This window comes from Balaenoptera ricei, chromosome 6, assembly GCF_028023285.1.
Source record: "Balaenoptera ricei isolate mBalRic1 chromosome 6, mBalRic1.hap2, whole genome shotgun sequence".
Taxonomy (NCBI): Eukaryota; Metazoa; Chordata; class Mammalia; order Artiodactyla; family Balaenopteridae; genus Balaenoptera; species Balaenoptera ricei.
In genome coordinates, this window is record NC_082644.1 from 119,971,633 (window position 1) to 119,990,418 (window position 18,786).

Consider the following 18,786-nt stretch of genomic DNA (forward strand, 5'->3'; position numbering starts at 1 on the left):
TTTCTGCAAATATAAGAAGTAATTTTATTGCAATATACCATAGCTAAGTGGTCTGGGGAAAACGGGACACATTTTGACTTCAGTACAAATTACAACAGCTTTGAAGGGTCCAATGGAGGAAAAGATCGACAGAATAAAAGGAGAACTCGGGCAGGATGAGAAATCAAAATGGAATCACATGACCTAGACAAAACCCACAGGGCGCCCTACGGCAATGCTCCGATATGGCTTTTCTTTTGACGAGATGAAGGAGAGGGTCGTTGGCAGATGCTGGCATCCTGGGTTCGGAAGAATCTCGAAGCCAGACTTTTCTTTGGCCAGAGCAAGACTCAGTTTCCGGGGGAATTCCGGAAAGCCTCGTGGGCGGCGTGTTGTCACCCTTGGCTTTGCTCCGCAGTGGTTTCCTAAGCTGGAACCACGGTCCAATGAGGCAGGGTGGGCGGAGAACAGCACCAGAGCTGGGACCTGTCACAGCTCCTCCAGAGGAGGCGGCGCAGGGCCCCGGGGCCTGTCTTGCTTCTCCCATTGTGGAAGGAAAGGGCATTGCACAAGGGCAGCTTTTCACAGTAAAGGGATCGCCTTTCCTTGCTGGCCCTGACAGTCCTCACCCTCGCTCAGGGAGGAGGACCAGTCTCAGACGGAGCCTGGCCGGTCCCGAGCGCCCGCGCGGCTGAGACCCGCACCCAGCACATTTGCAGATGGAAATCCAAATCACTTTCATGGGGAAAAGGCACCGCTGGCAACCCCGGAGGGGCTCACAGAGTTCATTGCACATTTGTCTGTCTGCTGAGGCCGCACCCAAGGCAGCCCAGCTGAGAGGCCACAGGCTGCTTCAATTCAGTTCTTGCAACAAACGCAGAAATTAGCACCACAAACATTCGGCAACAGAATACAATCTGCCATCGTTACACCGTGGGCCATGCAGAAAGCGACCATGTGTTTTGTGTGTGTGTGTGTGTGTGTGTTTTCAGATCACAGATGCACAGCCTAAGATTGGTGCCCGGCCTGGGGCGGCTTCACTGCTGTCTGGGAGGAGAACGGGGCCATGGGAGGGAAGGTGACCCGCATTTACCTTAATGTCCTTGGCAAAAACCCAGATGGTGGAGGCAATAGCCAGGATGGAGAAAGATGGGAGAACGAGGCACGGCAGCTACCCCCAGTGTCACCTTCAAGGAGATCTTAACAGATAGCACCACGAAAGAGAAGTGTAAAAATAAGCACCAATTTTCATTTAATTATCATCTAGAGAAAATGTGGTTTCCCTGCCCTGGACATCCTCCCATCAGGCTCTGCAGGAAGAAACATGGAAAAAGGAAGCAATTAAAATTAATTTAAGCCTGCGTTTTCATCTAAGCGCATGTGGAGAAGGCAAAGTATAAAATCCTTTTTTCTTTTTCTCCCTGTTAAATAATAAAATCCAGAGCTAATCAAAGACTTGTCTGAAAGGGGCACTGGCACCTGCTTTTTAAATGGTGGGGTGAATTCTTGCTGCCCTTGGCAAACTTCTAATTTCTCACACGTCCTTGAGCGGGCAAGGGTGCGGACTGCATCCCACAGTGGACACCCCACCTGTTTTTTCAATTCTCCCAGTGGGACCGAAGCGGGGTTGACAGGCATGATTGAAAGTCAGGGACACTGAACATTTATGACAATACAATACAAATATTTACTTAAAACTCACAAAAACAAAAGCACCTTTAATCCATCGGAAAGGCACATGCAGGATGACATTTGGCCTGTGAATGGATCTTGTAAAAACAGAGGCTCTGGAGGGTGAGGTGACCTTTACAAGGCTTGCCTCGGAACAATTTTTGAAGGTCAGGGGAAATACACATCTTCAAGTTGAATTTTTTCCAAAAAAACCCAAAAAACAAAACATGATCTCCAAATACTGCAGCCACACCCGGGCCCCTGTGGACTCTCCGTGAACGAGATCCACGGGCTCGGGGGCAAGACGCGTGGGCCCCGTTCCCTTCCCTGGGGAGTGTGGTGTAGACGGAACGGAGCTGGAGGAGGCGGGCGGCTGCGGGGCATCTAGGTCATGTGATTCGTCTCCGGGGCGGGGACTCGGCTCTTTCCCTTTGCTCTCTCTGGGTGTGGGGTGGGCCCGGCGTGGTGGGGAGGGACGAGGGGCCTTCACCGTCCAGGACACCCACGGGCGGTGCGCTGAGGTCACGAGGTTGCTCTTGGGGCCGGGCTCGCGGCTCCTAGCCCAGGAAGCAAGCCGGCCCCACTTCAAATCCGAATTTCTGTGACGCTTCACCAAAGTCGTTGAACATGATGTCCACAATGGGCACTTGCTCCACCTTGGGGGTGTCGATTTCCAGAACGGTCTTCTGATACCCTTTCTTTGTCTGGGGGAGGGGAGGGAGGGGGATGCGGGTCAGCGGGGGCTCCGAGATGAACCAGCCATCCACGCCCGCCACGCCCACCGCGGCTCCGAAAACCCACCCACAGCAGGATGGGCCGTGGGGAGCAGGCAGCGCACCCCAAGACGTCCGCCTCACCCCCCCATCATCCGGGAGGGGCACGGGAGCCCGCGTAAGGAGGCTGTGCAAGGGTCCCCTCCCCGCCAGGGGACACATCCACACCAGGGACTCCTTGTCCGAAGATGAAGAAGTCTGAGAATTCCAAGACAGCCACAGCTGATCGCAGGCCCTCCCTGGGGCCATCAGCAGGCTGGGTCATGCTCGGAAGTGAGAGGGATCTGCGTTCCCAAGTTCGAGGAGAGGGAACCTTACCCGCCCTCAGAGGAGTACTGGGTAAACTGAGGTACGGAGGGACAGGGCGAGCTTGGGGAAGGAGCACCTGCTGGGATGAGTCAGGCCCTGCCTTGCTCCGGCCACCTGTTCCATCCCCGTGAGCATCTGAGTTCACGCTCAGCACCACCCTGGGGGACGTGAGCCCCACGTTTCCGATTAGGAGAGTGAGCCCCAGGAAAGGGACAGAACTGCTCCAGGAGTGGTGTCACCCCTCCCAGAATACAGGGGGTGAAGGTGCAAGTCCACCCTGGTCAGACAGCACCTACACCCAACCCTGAGCATCAGGACACTTGTCAGGGATGCACTGGCCCCGTCCCCCGGCAATTCCTCCAAGACGAGGGTCCCGGATCCTCGTAGACACGGTCTGCCCACCTGTCTGGGACCAGCAGCCTTCTCCACCTCGCACTGGACCAGGCACATCCTCAGCTGGATCTGGCCCGGGGGAGGCCCTCCCTCCCGTCTGATCCCCAGCGAGGCATGTCCAGCTGAGGGAGAACGCAGTGCCTCCCGGGGCCTTGTTCCCCTCCCGTGGGACAGCGTGGGTCCGTCCCTCTGGGGGAGGCCGTGACCATCACCCGGGTGACCACATAAAGCCCCTGGAGTCCTGCATGGCCCTGGAGAGGCGCTCAGTAAGTCCAGCTGCTATGAGGTGGCCTTCACTCTCCGGGTGGCAGCTTCCACGACGGCCCCAGCCCCCGTCTTCCCCACGGATCCCTCCCCAGGGGGAGCCCACTTGGTGAGGAACAGCCCGCACAAGGGCACCTTCATGTGACAGCAGCTCAGCAACCTCACGGCACCATTAGGGACAGACTGTGTGTGGCCCCCAGATCCAGGTGGGGAAGGCTTAGCTTAGTGTGACCGAGTTGGGAGGCGGAGCCACTGGGAGCCAATTAGGTCATAGTGGAGCCTCATGAATGGGATTCGTGCCCCTTTAAGAAACAGCCGGAAAGCTAGCTCTTAAACCCCACGTGAGGAAGGCGGCTGTCTGTAACCCAGGGGGAGGGCCCCCACCAGAGCCCTGCAGCTGGCTCCCAGCTCAGACATGCAGCCTCCAGAACCGTGAGAAACAACTGCCTGTTCTTGATAAGTCCCTGGTCTGCAGTGATTTGTGACAGCAGCTCAAGCAGACCGGGAGAGATGCTGGGCCACAGCCATCCAGCTAAGCTGCCCCCAGAGTCCTGGCCCTCGGAAACTGAGTCAAATGGCAAATATTTGTTGCTTTAGGTGCTAACTTTGGGAGGTAATTTGTTACAAGCCATGGATAACTAATATGCTCTCTGCGGCTCATCTTTCTCAACTGGAGCTCCACGGAGGTGGAGAGGATGGAAGGAGGCCTCATGGGGGCAGGACTCCTGGCCAGGCCTCCACGAACGCACCGAGCCCGGGAGGGACCTGCTCTGTGAGTTTCTGGACGTCGCCTCCTGAAGAGTCTCCCTGACCCCGCGAACTTGTCCTCCCCACAGCCCTGCCTTAACGAGAGCACTCACTCCTGCCCGCAGCAGGCCAGGCTGGAAATACTTTAAAGCCAGGACTCGCACTTACGAGCCAATGTGCATCCCCTCGGGAGCTCGTTAGCACCTCCGGCTCTGGCCCATCCCAGAGACGGGATTCAGGAGGCCTAGGGCGGATGCAGCGTCTGCGTGGTTTAGACGCATCTCGGGCAATTCGGACACACGTGGGTCACGGCCATCCCCTGAGCGACACTGTCTGAAGGACCTGCTCCGGCGGCCAGGAGCTCAAGGGCACAGATGCTACGAGCTTCCAACACAGGGGCCGCGGCCCGGCCTGGGGGAGCACGGCCTACTGAGCTGCCAGGGAAGGGGCTAAGGACCACTGCGGTCTTGTAGCCGCTGGGAAGCACTGGGCGGGCAGCAGGGCTGGACGCAGGGTCCCCAGAGAGGATGCCCACCCGTGCCCCTTCAGGATGGAGCCCTGGGAGGAAGCTGAGCCCTCGCCCTCCCTCGGCCAGTCCAGCGAGGAGGGGCCAGAGTCCACCCTGCCTGCCCCAGCTCTACCCCCTCACCAGTCCGACCGCCACCCAGCAGGGACTCAAGTTGAGACGTCTGGCCTCGCCTCCCCTGGGCCGCTGCTGTCATGGGGAGCTGTGCGGCTTCGGCCACAGGCGGCCTGAGCCTCGCACGCCAGCGGGCTGGGCAGCTCAGCCTTCTCCTTCCCCACAGGGAGTGGGGCAAACAGGCCTTGGCAGGGCCAGCGCCCGTCTCTTCCGCCCACAAGGGACGGTGGCGCGTGCTCGGCTGGCAGGGTGATTTCTCCCGGATTGATGGGGCCCCAGCGCTCCGATGATCAGAGCGCTTAGAGGGGGCATCTGTAAGCTGTAAGCCGCCGTGTGCACACCGCTCCATTACCCCGTTATTCCTGAGGCATAAATAACCATTATGGGCTGGCAACGGCCCCCGGGGGTGCGCAGAGCTGCACGAACAAGGGGATTTATGTGGCGTGGCTCCTTGGGCCTCCTGCCCGGTGATCTGTGCTCCTCCACAGGGCCGGCCCTGCTCGGTGGCCCACCCGTCAGGCTACAGAGCTGCACCGTGCCAGCGTCTGAATCCCAGTGTCTTTGGCCCTTATTTTTTATTGTTTTTAATAGATTTATTTTTGGCTGCGTTGGGTCTTTGTTGCTGCGCGCGGGCTTTCTCTAGTTGCGGCAAGCGGGGGCTACTCTTCGTTGTGGTGTGCGGGCTTCTCACCGCGGTGGCTTCTCTTGTTGCGGAGCACGGGCTCCAGGCACGCGGGCTTCAGTAGTTGTGGCACGCGGGCTCAGTAGTTGTGGCTCACAGGCTCTAGAGCGCAGGTTCAGAGTTGTGGTGCACGGGCTTAGCTGCTCCGCGGCATGTGGGATCTTCCCGGACCAGGACTCAAACCCATGTCCTCTGTATTGGCAGGCGGATTCTTAACCACTGCGCCCCCAGGGAAGCCCCGGCCCTTATCACCATGTGAATCCTGCAGGATTACCTGGGAGGGGTGTGACGTTTCAAACCGTGGCTGAACTTCCGGTGGGCAGTGGAGTTGGGTGGGGTGAGCAGAGCGCTGACTGCTCCAGGCCATTCTGCAGAGGCGCCCCTACGCCCCACCTCCATGCTCTGCTCGGCCCAACCCTCCCCCGAATCCCCTCCCCTGCCTGCCTGCTGGGCGCATGTTCTCCATCATCAGGATTATTCTGTTTAGAGCCATGATCTCTCCACCTCCTCAAAGGTAGCATCTTTTCCAGAAGGAAACATGTCAAGCGCCAAATCCAGATATTCCCATGATGCTAAGTCTTGCCTCCGCATTGGAGGTGCCCAGAGGACCACTACAGAGCTCAGAAATGACTGCCAGGATTCCTGGCGTCGGGGCAGAAAATTGAATCTGTGTTGTTGATTTTCTCAAAGAGAAGCTCACGGTCGGGATGTCACATGGATCTCAGCTTCGGGGCTCCTGGGCAGCAGGGCTGGCTTCTTTGGGTGGAGGCGAAGGAGCCCGGTCCTTCCAGCCTTCTAAGCGATCCCCAAATCTTTGACTGTCCTTCCTGTAGAATGGCAATTTTGTTCCCCGGGGCACATGTGGCAATGTCTGGAGGAACTTCTGGTTGTCACAACTGAGCGGGTAGAGGATCTAGCTGGTCAAGTCCAGGAATTCTGCTCAACGTCCTACAATGCACAGGACCCTTCTACTCCCCTGCCACACCCACACACAACAAAGAATCATCCGGCCCCAAAGGCTGAGAAACTCTGGTCTAGAACCAGGTTTTCTCTGCATGCCTTAAGGGAGCAGAACAGGAACGACAGGTGGAAATAATGGGCAAGCGGGTGCCAGCTCATTTCTCAGAAGAGCTTCCTAACACTGAGACTTCAGAACCGTGGCCTGGGCTGACTCAGGAGGTAGTGAGCTCCCTGTTGATGGAGGCATTCAAGGTGCAGCTATGCCAGGAAGGGACTGCGGTGGGAGGAATGCTGGAGTGGGAATTAGGAGACTCAGCTCCGCCATACCCTGAGGGTCTTGGCAAGTCGCTCACAAAATAAAGCGAAGACCCTGGTCAGTGGTTCTCACCCAGGAGTGGGGAGTGCCCCTCGTCCCTTGGGTGCATGGATGCTGGTGATGTCCTGAAAGGCCCAAGCAACGGGCAGCTGCCCCAGAGGCTGACAGCACACCCACATCATCAGGAGACGTCGGGCCAGAGGGAGAGGACTTTGGATTGTAGGATTAAGGAAGGTCCGAGCTTGCCCTGTACTGGGAGCCTGCAGAGCCGGGAGGTCGGGTTCTGAGTTAGACAGCAGCGCTGGAAACTTCTGGGCGGGGAGCTTCGAGAGGAAGAGGCATGGGGGCACTTGAATCTTCCCAGGAAGCTCTCAAGAGTGCAGGAGTCTTCTGAGCTGCATTAGGGGGCCAGGGGCATCTGCCTTTTCACCCCAGTCGGTTCTTCACAAGATCCATTTTCCCAGCGTCCCTTCCAGGGAATGGTCTCTCTTCCAGGAAACCAGTCTGCACCCTTTACCAGATGACACGTATGGGGCCACCCAGAGTGTTTCCCTTTCTGCCGTGGAAGCCAAGGACCTCCAAGCCCCGCCCCAGGCTCTGTCTCTGCTCTACGAGAGTCCCTGTTTCTCCTCACATCTCCACCTTGACTGCCTTGTGCTGTGAGCCCGTGTTGCCTAAAACCATCACAGGAACAGGGATTCTTCTGGGGCTCATGGCAGCTGAGCACGGCTCTGAGCTCTCTTTAGGCACGTTCCCCCTGGAACAGCCCTGTGACGTGGTGCTGTTATTACCTTCGTCTGCAGGAGACAGACATGAGGGATGATTTTACTTGGTGCCTCACGACCTTCTGGGAGCAGCTTGGGGTTTGCGTCAGGAACGTGAACAAGTGCTGGATGGCTGAGGCTTCCGGATCCCTTTCCACAGGGAACTGCATCCCTATCTGACCTTAAATAGGGACCAGTTCTGCACCTGCCATGGGCAGGTCTGAAGGCCTGACCCTCACCAGTGCCGGGGGCCGGGGCAGCACGGAGGGGAGGCCCAGCTTGCCCACGAGGCTGCCCTTCCGGGCACCCTGGCCCCATGCCTGCCCTGCACTTGTCTGTAGCCCCAAGGAATCCCTTGGGGGTTACAACTACATCCTTTTGTAGGGAGAAGGACTGGAGCTTCCCACAGCTGAAGGGTCCATCCCAGTCCCGGCGGGGCAGCCAGGGGAGGAGGCAAGACGTGAACTTGGGTCCACCCGAGTCCTGCTCTCGGCGGCTACGAGCGACCCAGTGGGCCCGCCCTGCAGGACCATCCAGACACTCTGGCTCGGCCAAGTAGCCAGACCACCTGGGCAGGGAACCCTCAGGTCCCACACACGCCCCGAAAGCACAGGACAGGAACGCACAGCAGGGAAGACGGAGCCACAGGCAGGAGCACTGGCTGCTCACAAGCACACAGAGACAGCTCAGTGCCCGGGACGCCTGCCCCTGGCTGCGGACACCTGTGACCAGCTCTGACACACGCCCTGGCCCCTCCGTACGACAAGGGTGTTGGAGCCAAGTGGTGAAACCTTCTGGAACCAGGAAGAACCAGAAGGGACTGCAGATGGTTCACTCAATGTGGAAATCCACGGGAAGGGCCCTGACCGGAACTGGGGCCTGGGAATTAGGGAAGAGCTTCCCGACCTCGAGACCAGAGGCACAGTGCCTTCCAGAGGAGGGTGTCCACAGGCGCCGGCACCGCGAAACTGGCCCTGGACACTAAGTGGGGTGGACCCCCGACTAGCCCTGTCCCCCAAGGGAGCCCGGCTGGGTGGGGGCCTCGGGTAGGGTCTCTGGGGAGCAGGTGGTGAGAGGCCGGGGGTCTGATGTCAGATGTGACGCTAAGACCCGTAAAGGCGGTGCTTCCTGCTGACACCCCCATCTCCAGTCCTGGAAAGGCCACAGGAGGGACACGTCTGAGGGTTTCACCAGGGCTGGGCCCCGTGCACGGCCCAGGACGCAGCTCAGACCCGGGCTGCCCAGGGCAGACGCAGCCCCGGCGGGCACAGTCGAGGGGCTGACCTGGCAAGCACAGGGGCCGGGGGCCAAAGAGTGAAGCAACCCCAGGCCTGACTGGCTCCTCGGGCCTGAGCAGAACGTCCCTCCCAGAGGGCGGCACAGGGTCCAGGGAGGTGACCCAGCGAGGGCTGGGGGTGCCACAAGGGTTGACACTGTCACCGCCCTCTGAGCCTGCAGGACACCTCCCAGCATGGCCACACTCTCAGGAGCGAACTCAGACTCAGCTCCGGCCACTCCCCAAAAAGTGGAGGCGTCTCAACTTCCGAATCGGACCAAGAACGCTCCATGTCACACCAGGCACGGGGTCAGGGACCCAGGCTCGGCCTTTGCCACCAGGTCTCAGCGTGGCCTTCCCGACACCAGCTCCGAGGGAAGGTCCCCACCGCTGGCCCGGGGATTCCACGTCCGCCAGCCACGGTCAGTGGCACCGTCCCTGGGCCCTCGCTGCACCCAGGGCCCGGCACACGGTAGGCGCCCGGGAAGTTCGCAGTGATCGAATGAACTGCGTGAGGCACCGACAGACGCCGTCCCCCGTCCCCACCCCCAGGCGGGGCGGCGGGCGACACTCACAGCACAGCCGTCCACCAGGGCGCGAATGTAGGGGCTGTTATCGTAGGACATCTCCTCATCGTTGGAGCCCAGGAAGCGCATGGCCTTGTCGTAGCTGCCCGTGGCGGCGTCCTGCCAGGCGACCGACTGGTAGCAGTTATAGGTGATGTTTTGGTGGGCGGAGGCGCTGAGCAGCCGCAGGAAGGTCATCTGGACCACGCCCACGGGGTTGCCCTCAGTGTCCACATAGGAGAGCTGCAGGGGGACAGGAAGGGGCGCTCAGCAGGGAGGGGATACACGGCCGCGCAAAGCCCCTCGTCCACACGGCCGGGGCTCCCAGAGCTCCAGCCACTCGCTGTCTCCTCTGGAGCGTGCTGGGGCCAAGAGCCCCACCTGGAAACCTGCTGCACGCCCGGGCCCCGGGGCCCAGGCCAGCATGCGCTGGCCTCTCTGGGGCGTTCCCTGGAACACTGTGAACCACGCCTCATTCCTTTCAGGGACCTAGATAACCCGCCCACTCCACTTTACCTGGTTGGTCCCTATTCAGCCTCCAGGGTTCAGCTCATGTGCCTCTGCCTCCAGGAAGCCTGCCGGGGTTATCCCGGCAGTGTCCATCTTTCCTACCGGCTGTAAGGCCCTCCACACCAGCACTGGACTCCTGTGTCAGAGGCACCTGGGGCCTGGTCTGCAGCCCTCCCTGGACCGTGAGGACCGTGAGGACCCTGAGGGCACGGGCTTGGCATGTGCATCCCCGTTACTGTGCCCCGATGCCGGAGAAAAGAAGGTGCTCATTAGATCATGCTAATACATGAAAACCACTGGATCTCTGTGACGTACAAGGACCTGGCCCGGGCCACGAGAATTGGAGACAGAAAGGGCAGATGGCTTCGGGGAGGAAGGGGCCTGAGGCATGGGGTCTTGGCCAGAAAACAGGAAGGCCGGCCTGTGAGAGGGTCACAGGACATATGGCCAAGAGCCAGAAGCCTGGAGGGACCAGGCACCATCGTGGAGGCACCGGGGAGAGGCCCTTCTTGCCCCTTCCCGGGCGTGGAATCCAGGGGAAAGCAGAGTGGGCCGTGCTGTGGCCCGGGGTGGTCAGCCTTGCCCACACTGAGCGGGCAGCCCGGGGCGCTCTGGTGGCAGGAGCCTCGCTGAAAGCCCCGCTCTCTGCCAGCAAACCCAGGGCAGCACCCGGGAGAGAGTGCTGGTTCTCAAGTGGCTTCTCAGCGTCACAGGTCGGATGCACACTGGGCTGAGAGCTCAGCCGGGCGCGGGCCAGTGCCAGGCGTCCCGAGAGACAGATCAGTTTCTGCGTCTTCTGAACTGCAGCTTTCTGAGCTGCTGGACACAGCAGGGGCGGGGACAGTCCTCAGCCCCTGGGACGAGGCGGGTCTCTCCTCTCCCTGAAGGCCCTCAGCGTGAGAGGCCAGGCTCTCCTCACACACCCAGCAGAGCAGGCTTGGCCCATCACGTCTCCCCGACAGACGACGCACAGACGGACGTCAGGATCTGAGACCCGCGCTTCTCCTCCCTGCACACGGCCGCTCCCCCGCTGCTCTGTCTCGGACCCTAGCCCCCAGCCTACCCTAAAAGAGCCGTGCTGAACACACGAGGGAGAATTTAAGTTGATGTTGTGCACGTATGTATAGAGATATCTATGTAATTAGAGCTGAAGGCGGTGAGCCAGGCCTGGGATCCTGCCCTTCCCACCGGAGCGGGGAGAGCACAGAGCTGCTGGCCAGCTCCCCACACAGCCACCAGACACCGACTTCCAGCCGGACCTTGAGGAGAGAGAGTGAATACCAACCGCAGTCTGGGCCGTCGGGTGCTCCTCCTGGACGGAAGGTGACTGACTGGAGGAAAGACGCATGCACAGAGAGAGGTGGGGCAGCGCTGGACGCAGAAGGACCTGAAGCCCCCAGTGCCAGGCAGGCGGAGAAGGACCAGGCACGGCCGAGCCCCGCCCCACGATGGAGTCCCAGAGCCCCGGCGTGAGGCCCCGCCCTCCTGCGGGAAAGCAGCTCTGCAGTAGCACCTTCACGTGGGATGCCCAGGGCAGACAGCCCAGAAAAGCACCTGTTTCTTCGGGGAGGGACCTGTATTTACGCCCTGTCCACTCTGATGGTCACAGGCTGCTAGAAATGATGCAGCAGGAAAATGCCAAAGACGAGCTGATGCTTCCCCTGGACTGTCCCTTCACCTCCATCTTTGGTCAACTGTCTGCGAAACAGGACCCAAGCAGCAGGCAGGCTCTGGGCTGGCGGCTGAAAGTGGGTGTTCTCTACCCGCTTCCACAGAGCAAGGGGTTGGGGGTGTGGGGCCCTGTCTGGAGAAGGCCGCCAGCACGGCTGCAGAAAGGACCACGGCCCCGGCTCCTCCTGACCCCTGTGCCCACCACCCCGTCTATCCACCCGGCTCAAGTGCCCTGGGCACTGCCCCCCCGAGTGGGCGTCCACTTCAGGTCCTTCTGCCTGCCAGCGGCTCCTTCCCGAGGACAGCACCGAGGAGGTGAAGGAGAGGAGAAACAGCAGGAGAAAAAGGGGGCGAGGGTGCCGGAGGTCCCCACACAGAGACGAGAGGAAGTCCCCGGACGTGCCAAGGTGAGCGCAAACCTTCAGTGTCTGGAAAGAGCCGCAGTGACTGGGAATCAAGGACACAGGGCGTGAGATATTAATTGTGAGCACGGAGCCCCTCCGGGCCTAGCAACGGGGGTCTCCAAGTGCAGCGGGCAGAGGCTGCTGGAAGGCCCTACTCTGAGTCCTGGGGGAACGTGGCCCTGGGACCCCCGGGGAGCCAACTGAGGGCAGAGGGTCGGGCCCGAAGTCGTGGACCCGAGAGCTGGCTTCTGAGTGAGAAGGACGTCCTTCAAGGATGGCCCAGGTGGGACACTAGCCGAAGAGTGAACGCAGGAAGCAAAGGGGGCTCTCGTGGCACCTGCAACGCGGCCACATCTGGAACCTAGTCCTAGAACTTGCCGGGAAGGGAGCACAGAACTCTGCACTTGATTCCAGAAACGGGCCCAAATCAAACTCCCGAGACGTTCAGGGAAAACACCCTGCCGCATGGAAGCAGTCGCTGGGCCCATACGATCGGGTCCAAATGGCCTCGGCCTCTATACCGGCTAGAAAAGCATCACATCCAGATCTTTAGAGGGATGCCAGTTGCCTTTCACCTCCGGGATGGCCTATTTAAGACCGGCTCCCCAGAAGTTAACACAGGGACCAGCGTGGTCGTGTGCGATGCAACGGAGAAGCCCAGAGTCCCGTCGGCAACCGGAATGGCCCCTCGGCCCCCAGCCACAGCAGGGGCGGGGCACAAGTAGGACGGATCCTGGAAAGAATTGGATGGTTTAATGGTCCAGGACCCACTTCATCCAAGCTGCCCGCTAGGACTTAGCAAAATAAACCCTCCACTCCCGGTGTCTCTGGTCTCAATTCCTGGCGGCACCCAGCTGGGGCTCTGGATGCCAGCTTCGTGTCCTCCAGCTGAACAGACAACCATCCAGCTGCTCCCGGCTAAAGTGAACCCTCGTCAGGGCGGCAGGAGGGGCCGGCCTGAGTCTGGCGGTCACGGCCGTGGAGCGGTTTGGCCAAAGGACAAGAGCAGGTGCGGCGCTGGGGGCGATTAGTCCCATGCAGAGCCGAGCCAGGCCGTGCCGCAAGCAGGCAGCCCCGTGGCCACTTACCAGGGACCCTCGCTTGTACTGACTGTACCAGGTGGAGGGCTGCTCTTTGGGCCAGCGGGCCATTTTACTCTGCAAGATACGAAACGGGTGGGTTTAACCGACACTGCACACAAGTCGGAGGCCGTCTTACCAGTTTGCCACGCTTGAATTCACTGAACCAGGAACCCGGGTTTTCTTTGGGCCAAGAAGTGATTCTGGCCTAAACATCGAGGCGGGAGGTGGGGAGGGAGAGAAACAGAGAGAACGACAGTGTTACTTCTGCCTTCACGAGAAATGCTCCCACGTCCTGCAAACACGCCTTCTCCCCGCCCAAGCGGGCCTGCGTCCTGCCCTCACGGAGATGCAAGACGGCCGGCTGGGAGAAGATCCCTTAGGTGCACCTAACTCCCCCAGAGCCGGGCACTCGCTCCAGGACGGGCCCGTGACCGCGATGGGGACGGGGGAGCCCTGGTGCTTTCCAGGCGCGAGCACCTGCTTCACGTGCAGGGTCAGAAAAGTCTCCATCTGATCAGTTCTGTGTATCCAGCACCTAGGACAGAGCCTGGCACTTCGTGACTGCAGAAAAATGCTCGTGGGGTGAATTAATGAAGGGGTGAACGGGCGGATTCTCACTCATCTCGCCCAGATGACGACAGTAATGATAATAAGACCATTTACTACTGATAGGCTGAGAGCAGACAGGTGGGCATTCTCTGATTGGATCCCCTGATCTGGGGGCGTGGCTCCATCTCCAAGGCCTCTGCCTGGGGACAGAGTGGGCAGGAGACCCTACTGAGGTCCAGCTGGGTGTGAGGTGTGCGTGTGTGTTTCTGCGTAGGATGCGTGCATATGTGGTGGTGCGTATGTGGTGTGTGCGAGTGTGGTGTACAATGGTGTGTGGTGTAGTGTGCGTGCCGAGTGTGTGGTGGGGCTTTCTCTCTGGGGAGAGTGCCCACGGCTCCAGTCTGTTCCCAGGTGTCTCTCCGGTGCTCTGCCTGGGCCCCAGGTCCTGGTCCCCATCCCCTGTCTTCTCCTCTGAGCTGGCCTCGTGCAGGGAAGCCTGAGAAGCGGCCCCACTGGAGGAAGAGCAAGTCCAGCCTGACCCCGCCCCTCGGGACTCTCCCCTCTGGTTCCAAACCTGCCGCTGTCAGCGCTGCGCTCGAAAAGCACGAAGGCCGCCTCCTCCCAGAGCAGGACTAGAGGTGTGGGCAGGTTGGCGCCTCGCCCAGACTTCTGCCCTCCATCCCCACCCCTTCGCCACCAAGGGGGCCCTGCAACCCGGGAGACAGGGCAGAATGCCTCAACCCGCCCGAGGCTCCCAGCCTGTGGGGCCCTGGCAGTCAGCACACGTGCAGAGGAAAGGTGAGGAGCAGCGGGGGTCACTCAGCGCCCCAAGCCCACCGTCCGCCTGGCTCCACCACCAGCGAGGGCTCCTGGGGGTCGTCCTACTGGTTCTCCAGCAGCGAGGCCGTTTGCAGAGGACAGACCGCAACAAAAGAACGTGAGCCAGCATTTTTCCACTTGAATTTCTTCCTGGGCCTCTGCCAGATGCAAGGGTCCTGAGGTTTGAATTTCCTTGTGAACCACAGGGGTCTTGTTGCCAGGAGTGTGGTTTCCCAAGGATTTAAAATCCCAGGTAGGGAGAGCGTGAACATGAAACAGGGGTCCCCCAAGGCATCCACGTCAGTGCAGAGCCCCTGTTCCTGCCGGCCCACAGGAGTGCCGGAGCTCCCCTCGGTGACGGAGAGATTTAGGGACAGGGCACCTCTCCCTCCAGAGGAAGGGGCTCTGGGCGCTGAGGCAGCTGGGAAGCCGAGGACCACAGGCTGCCCGACTCCTGCTGTGCCCGACCCTGAACCTGCACAGGTACCATGGCTGCGGCTCCAGGAACCCACTGCCCTCGGTGTGCGGCACGGGATGGGGAGCCGTCTGGGCGGGACCTTACGGAGGAGGGTTTGTCCAGGCAGATGCAAAAGGGCACTGCGGCCAAAGTCTCCACCATCTTCCCAGGTAGAGACCTCACCCCACTTCCTCACCTGTCCTGGGCCACAGTGGGCCTGGCCTCCAACGCGTGCTTGAGAGAAAGCAGCACACGCCTGCCACACACGCCTGTCCCTGCACACTACCCGCACGTCACCCACGCACCACCCACACGCCATCCACATGCCATCCACACGCCACTCACACGCCACCCACCCGCCATCCACATGCCACCCGCACACCATCCACACGCCACCTACATGCCACCCACACGCCATCCACATGCCACCCACATGCCATCCACACACCACCCACACGCCACCCACACGCCATCCACGTGCCATCCATCAGCCATCCACACGCCATCCATACGCCATCCACACGCCACCTACACGCCATCCACCTGCCATCCACACACCATCCGCACACCACCTGCACACCCATCCACACACACTGGTTCCCACCCTTCCACACACGCAGAGACCCCACCACAGAGGCGAGGACACTGAAAGACCACAGAGGTGACTCAGATCGACACCCCACAAAATCTCCGTGGATCAGACCCTTGCTAAACAGACTGTAAAGGAAGGCGTGGCACTCAGGAGCGACTACCCAGGAAGCTGACACGACGAGTTTCAGCCAACGCCAGCTTCTAGAAGTCGTATTTGGGTCACTTTCGCTCCCAAAAGTCCTTCCATGGGTTTCAGGTTGCCCTGAGGTCAGAACTGTAGAGTCATCTTAGGAAGGATCTGACCAACCAGTGGTGGAAAGCCCAGCCCCGGAGGTGGTGGGGGGAAGATAGCCACGAGCCAACCACCCCTTCAACTTCCACAAATGAGGCTGCACTAAGCCCGTCCCATCGCTACGAATTTCTTCCTAAGGCAAATTCAAGTCTGCTTCTGGAGAAAAGCCTTGATTTTAGATCTGGCCAGTTTCTGGGTTTCATTCTTAAAGCTGCATGCACGTGAAATATCTGGAGCCCTGGCCCGGCCCCACCGGGAGAGGAGGCGATGGAGGCGGGTACTCACCCCCTCGGACTTCTTGTCGGGGAAGACGCACGTCGACCCCCCGGCTGTGAAGTTGCAGTAGACTTTGAAGGAGTCCCTGGAGCAGCCTTGGTTCGGATCCACCCAGTATTCACCTGGATCGCAGGGTTAGGGTTAGGTTTAGAGAGGGAGGCGGGTCGTGAGAGCTGCTCCTTGGACAGTTCCAGAAGCAGCTGCCACATCTCAGTCCAGCAGTGACAGCACACAGCCCAGGCACGTGCCGCAGCACAGCCCTTTCCGGGCTTTGCCCAACGGCGTCCTGCTGTCCCTGCTGGGCCCACAGAGTGACGGGGCAGACGTATCACCAAGAGCACAGCTGGAGCGTGAGGCCCACGGGGTCCAAGCTCTGGGGACCCGGGAGGGTGGCTCTGCCTGCTGGCGGGTGGATGGGAACCCAGAGGTACTCCAGGAAAACTCCTAGAAGTTCACGTACTTAGGATCAGAGTCAACTGGAACCACAGGCACCCCTTAAGTCTTGCAGAAGAGTTCATCCTTCCCAGAGCAAGCCAGCCAGTGTGGTCTTATTTTCTAGTAGGTAGGTAGTGCTTGGTTATTAATGGTGACAATGGGACTGATTTGCATTTTTATCATATTCTGGAGTCTAAACAGTGCTTTCCCAAGTACAACATCAAATACCAGCACGAGGACTCGTGTTAACACTGACAGCAGCTGCGGCCAACATCACGTCAGGCCCAAAGCATCTCATACATTGTATACACGTTCTCTGATAGGTACGTGTTTTAATTCCCATTTTATAGATGGGGATCATGGGACTCCGGGTAGAGCAGGTTACCTGCCAGACGGTGGCTAAGATTAGACTAGACCCCGGCTCTGTGTGACCTCGCAGCCTTGACCTCTCTCCCCGGCCTCCCAGGACGGCTTCCCCTCCTACTAGGATGCCTCGTCAGGTGACAAGGGGGAGATGCCCCTGCATCCCCACTGCACGGACGGGGACCTGAGGCCGAGAGAGGCGCGTGCCCGCCCAGGCCTGGGTCCCTCCCGCCACACCGGCTGCTCAGCCCCAACCCCTCCGTGTGTCCCCGGGCCCCCGGGTGCCCTACCGTCGGGGAAGTCAGGGTGGCAGAGCTGAAGGTCTTTGCAGGTGCGCGCGGGGTTCTGCTGCGTGCCCAGGGGCCGCTTCATCTGCTCGATCTCCAGCTTCAGCGAGTTGAGGGAGCCGAAGATCTCCTCCATGCCGTCCGCGTAGTCCATGTAATGCTCGCCCTCTCCGTCGCCCATCAGCTGGCTGGCGTCGATGTTCCGCCGGGTCCTGGACGCCTGGATCGGCAGCGGCTGGATGACCTCGCCCGGGGGGCCCTGGGTGCCGAAGGGGGACGGCGGTGGGTGGGAGAGGACGAGGCGGCCCCTGGTGGGGGCAGGGCCGGGACCGCCAGGGCCGTGCCTGCAGGGTCCTGGGCTGCAGACACCGGCCCCCTCTTAGTAGTACAGTCTTCTTCCCTCTTCTCTGTCTCTGGAACGTTCCACCCCCCATCCCTTGGGGCCTTGTCTAGGGCTGCCTGCTCCTGCCACACACACGCATGCGTGCACACACGCTCACACACACGCATGCATGCACACGTGCGCACACAGAGGCACCTGGGCATACACACACAACCCTCCCCCTTCCTCTCTCTTCAACCAGACTTCCGAGGCGGAGGCGCCCTGGGCTGACCTGTGTCCCGGGGAAGGGGACAGGCCCCGCCCTGCCACACACGTTTCATAACGTTTTGGGATTGAACCCCACAAACAGATGCTTCCACGATTCCCTCGGTGTTAGGAGAACCCCCATCTAGATCCCAAGTCCTCGAGGGCTACTCACCGGCAGGCCAGGGGGTCCTGGCTGGCCTGCTTCACCCTTCGGGCCAGTCGGACCCTGGGGAAAAAGAAAAGAGAAGCAACCTTGGTCACTGAGGCCTGATGTGACTTGAGTCCACCTTGAGGTCTAGAATGATCCCCGGAAACACGTGGAGAAGGTGGAGGGACAGACCTAACATGCTGGGGCCCCTTCCCAGTCCCAGATGTGGGAACTGGACACCCCAAGGAGGGGACTTAGGGGGACAGAGCCCTTTCTGCAAGGCAGGGAGCCTCGGTCTGAGATTACTCAGGGTAGAGGGGAGCTCGGAGCAGCCCAGCCACAGAGGAGGGGTGTGAACGACCGGCCCCATGAGTCAAGGGGGAAGGGGGACCCCAGGGTGGTTCTCATCCAAGGGGATGCACATCCCTCCCCCGGGTGGCGTGGGCCGGTCAGGGGCAACACCACTTACTGAGGATCCCTTAGCACCTTTTGGACCAGGAGGGCCCTGCGGAGAGAGGGGCAGAGCGTCAGCTGGTGGGCGGTCCCTTCCCCTCCCGGCACCAGCCTGCTCTTCACGCCCTCCTTGCACCCGTGTCCCCCCTCCAAGAGTCTACGCTTGTACCTGCTTGACAGGGGAGGTGGGCGGGGGCAGGCGCTCACCCACAGGGAGGCCAGGAGGGTCCCGAGTGCCCCGGGTCAGCCTCCCACCCGCCCCAGCAGGGAAATCAGAGCTCAGGCAGCCAGAGTCAGACGTGACAAGGGTGTGCTGGCCTCAGAGGCCCTGACACAGAGCCGCTCCAGCCCTCGCAGCAGCCCACAGCAGGGGCCAGCATCGGATCAGCCGGGGCCACCTTGGGCCACGTGTACCCCGGCCCAGGTGGGGCTCGGAGGCTGACTGGTTTCGGGCAAGAAGAGACTCAAGGCCGGAGGATGTCCTTGCAGTCCTGGGTCTCCCAGCTGCATGGGGGGGCCC

At 60.5% G+C, this 18,786-nt stretch overlaps 1 protein-coding gene across 4 annotated transcripts in view; it reads right to left on the bottom strand.

The window, feature by feature from the left end:
* COL5A1 (collagen type V alpha 1 chain) overlaps positions 1-18,786 on the bottom strand; it is a 159,282-nt gene continuing 140,496 nt past the window's right edge. Inside the window, exons 60-67 of one of the 4 annotated variants that reach the window (XR_009503811.1) lie at positions 18,283-18,318; positions 17,838-17,891; positions 17,080-17,335; positions 16,001-16,113; positions 13,014-13,082; positions 11,136-12,658; positions 9,857-10,085; positions 9,510-9,583 (exon numbers count right to left, since the gene is read on the bottom strand). Coding sequence is in view for 2 of the 4 variants with exons in the window: in XM_059925959.1 (XP_059781942.1) it covers positions 2,208-2,354; positions 9,350-9,583; positions 13,014-13,082; positions 16,001-16,113; positions 17,080-17,335; positions 17,838-17,891; positions 18,283-18,318 (909 nt within the window). In the remaining 2 variants the exon portion in view is untranslated. Of the gene's footprint in view, positions 2,355-9,349; positions 9,584-9,856; positions 12,659-13,013; positions 13,083-13,143; positions 13,213-16,000; positions 16,114-17,079; positions 17,336-17,837; positions 17,892-18,282; positions 18,319-18,786 lie in introns of those variants that run through there. The other 3 variants (XM_059925959.1, XM_059925958.1, XR_009503810.1) reach the window with 3 other exon arrangements.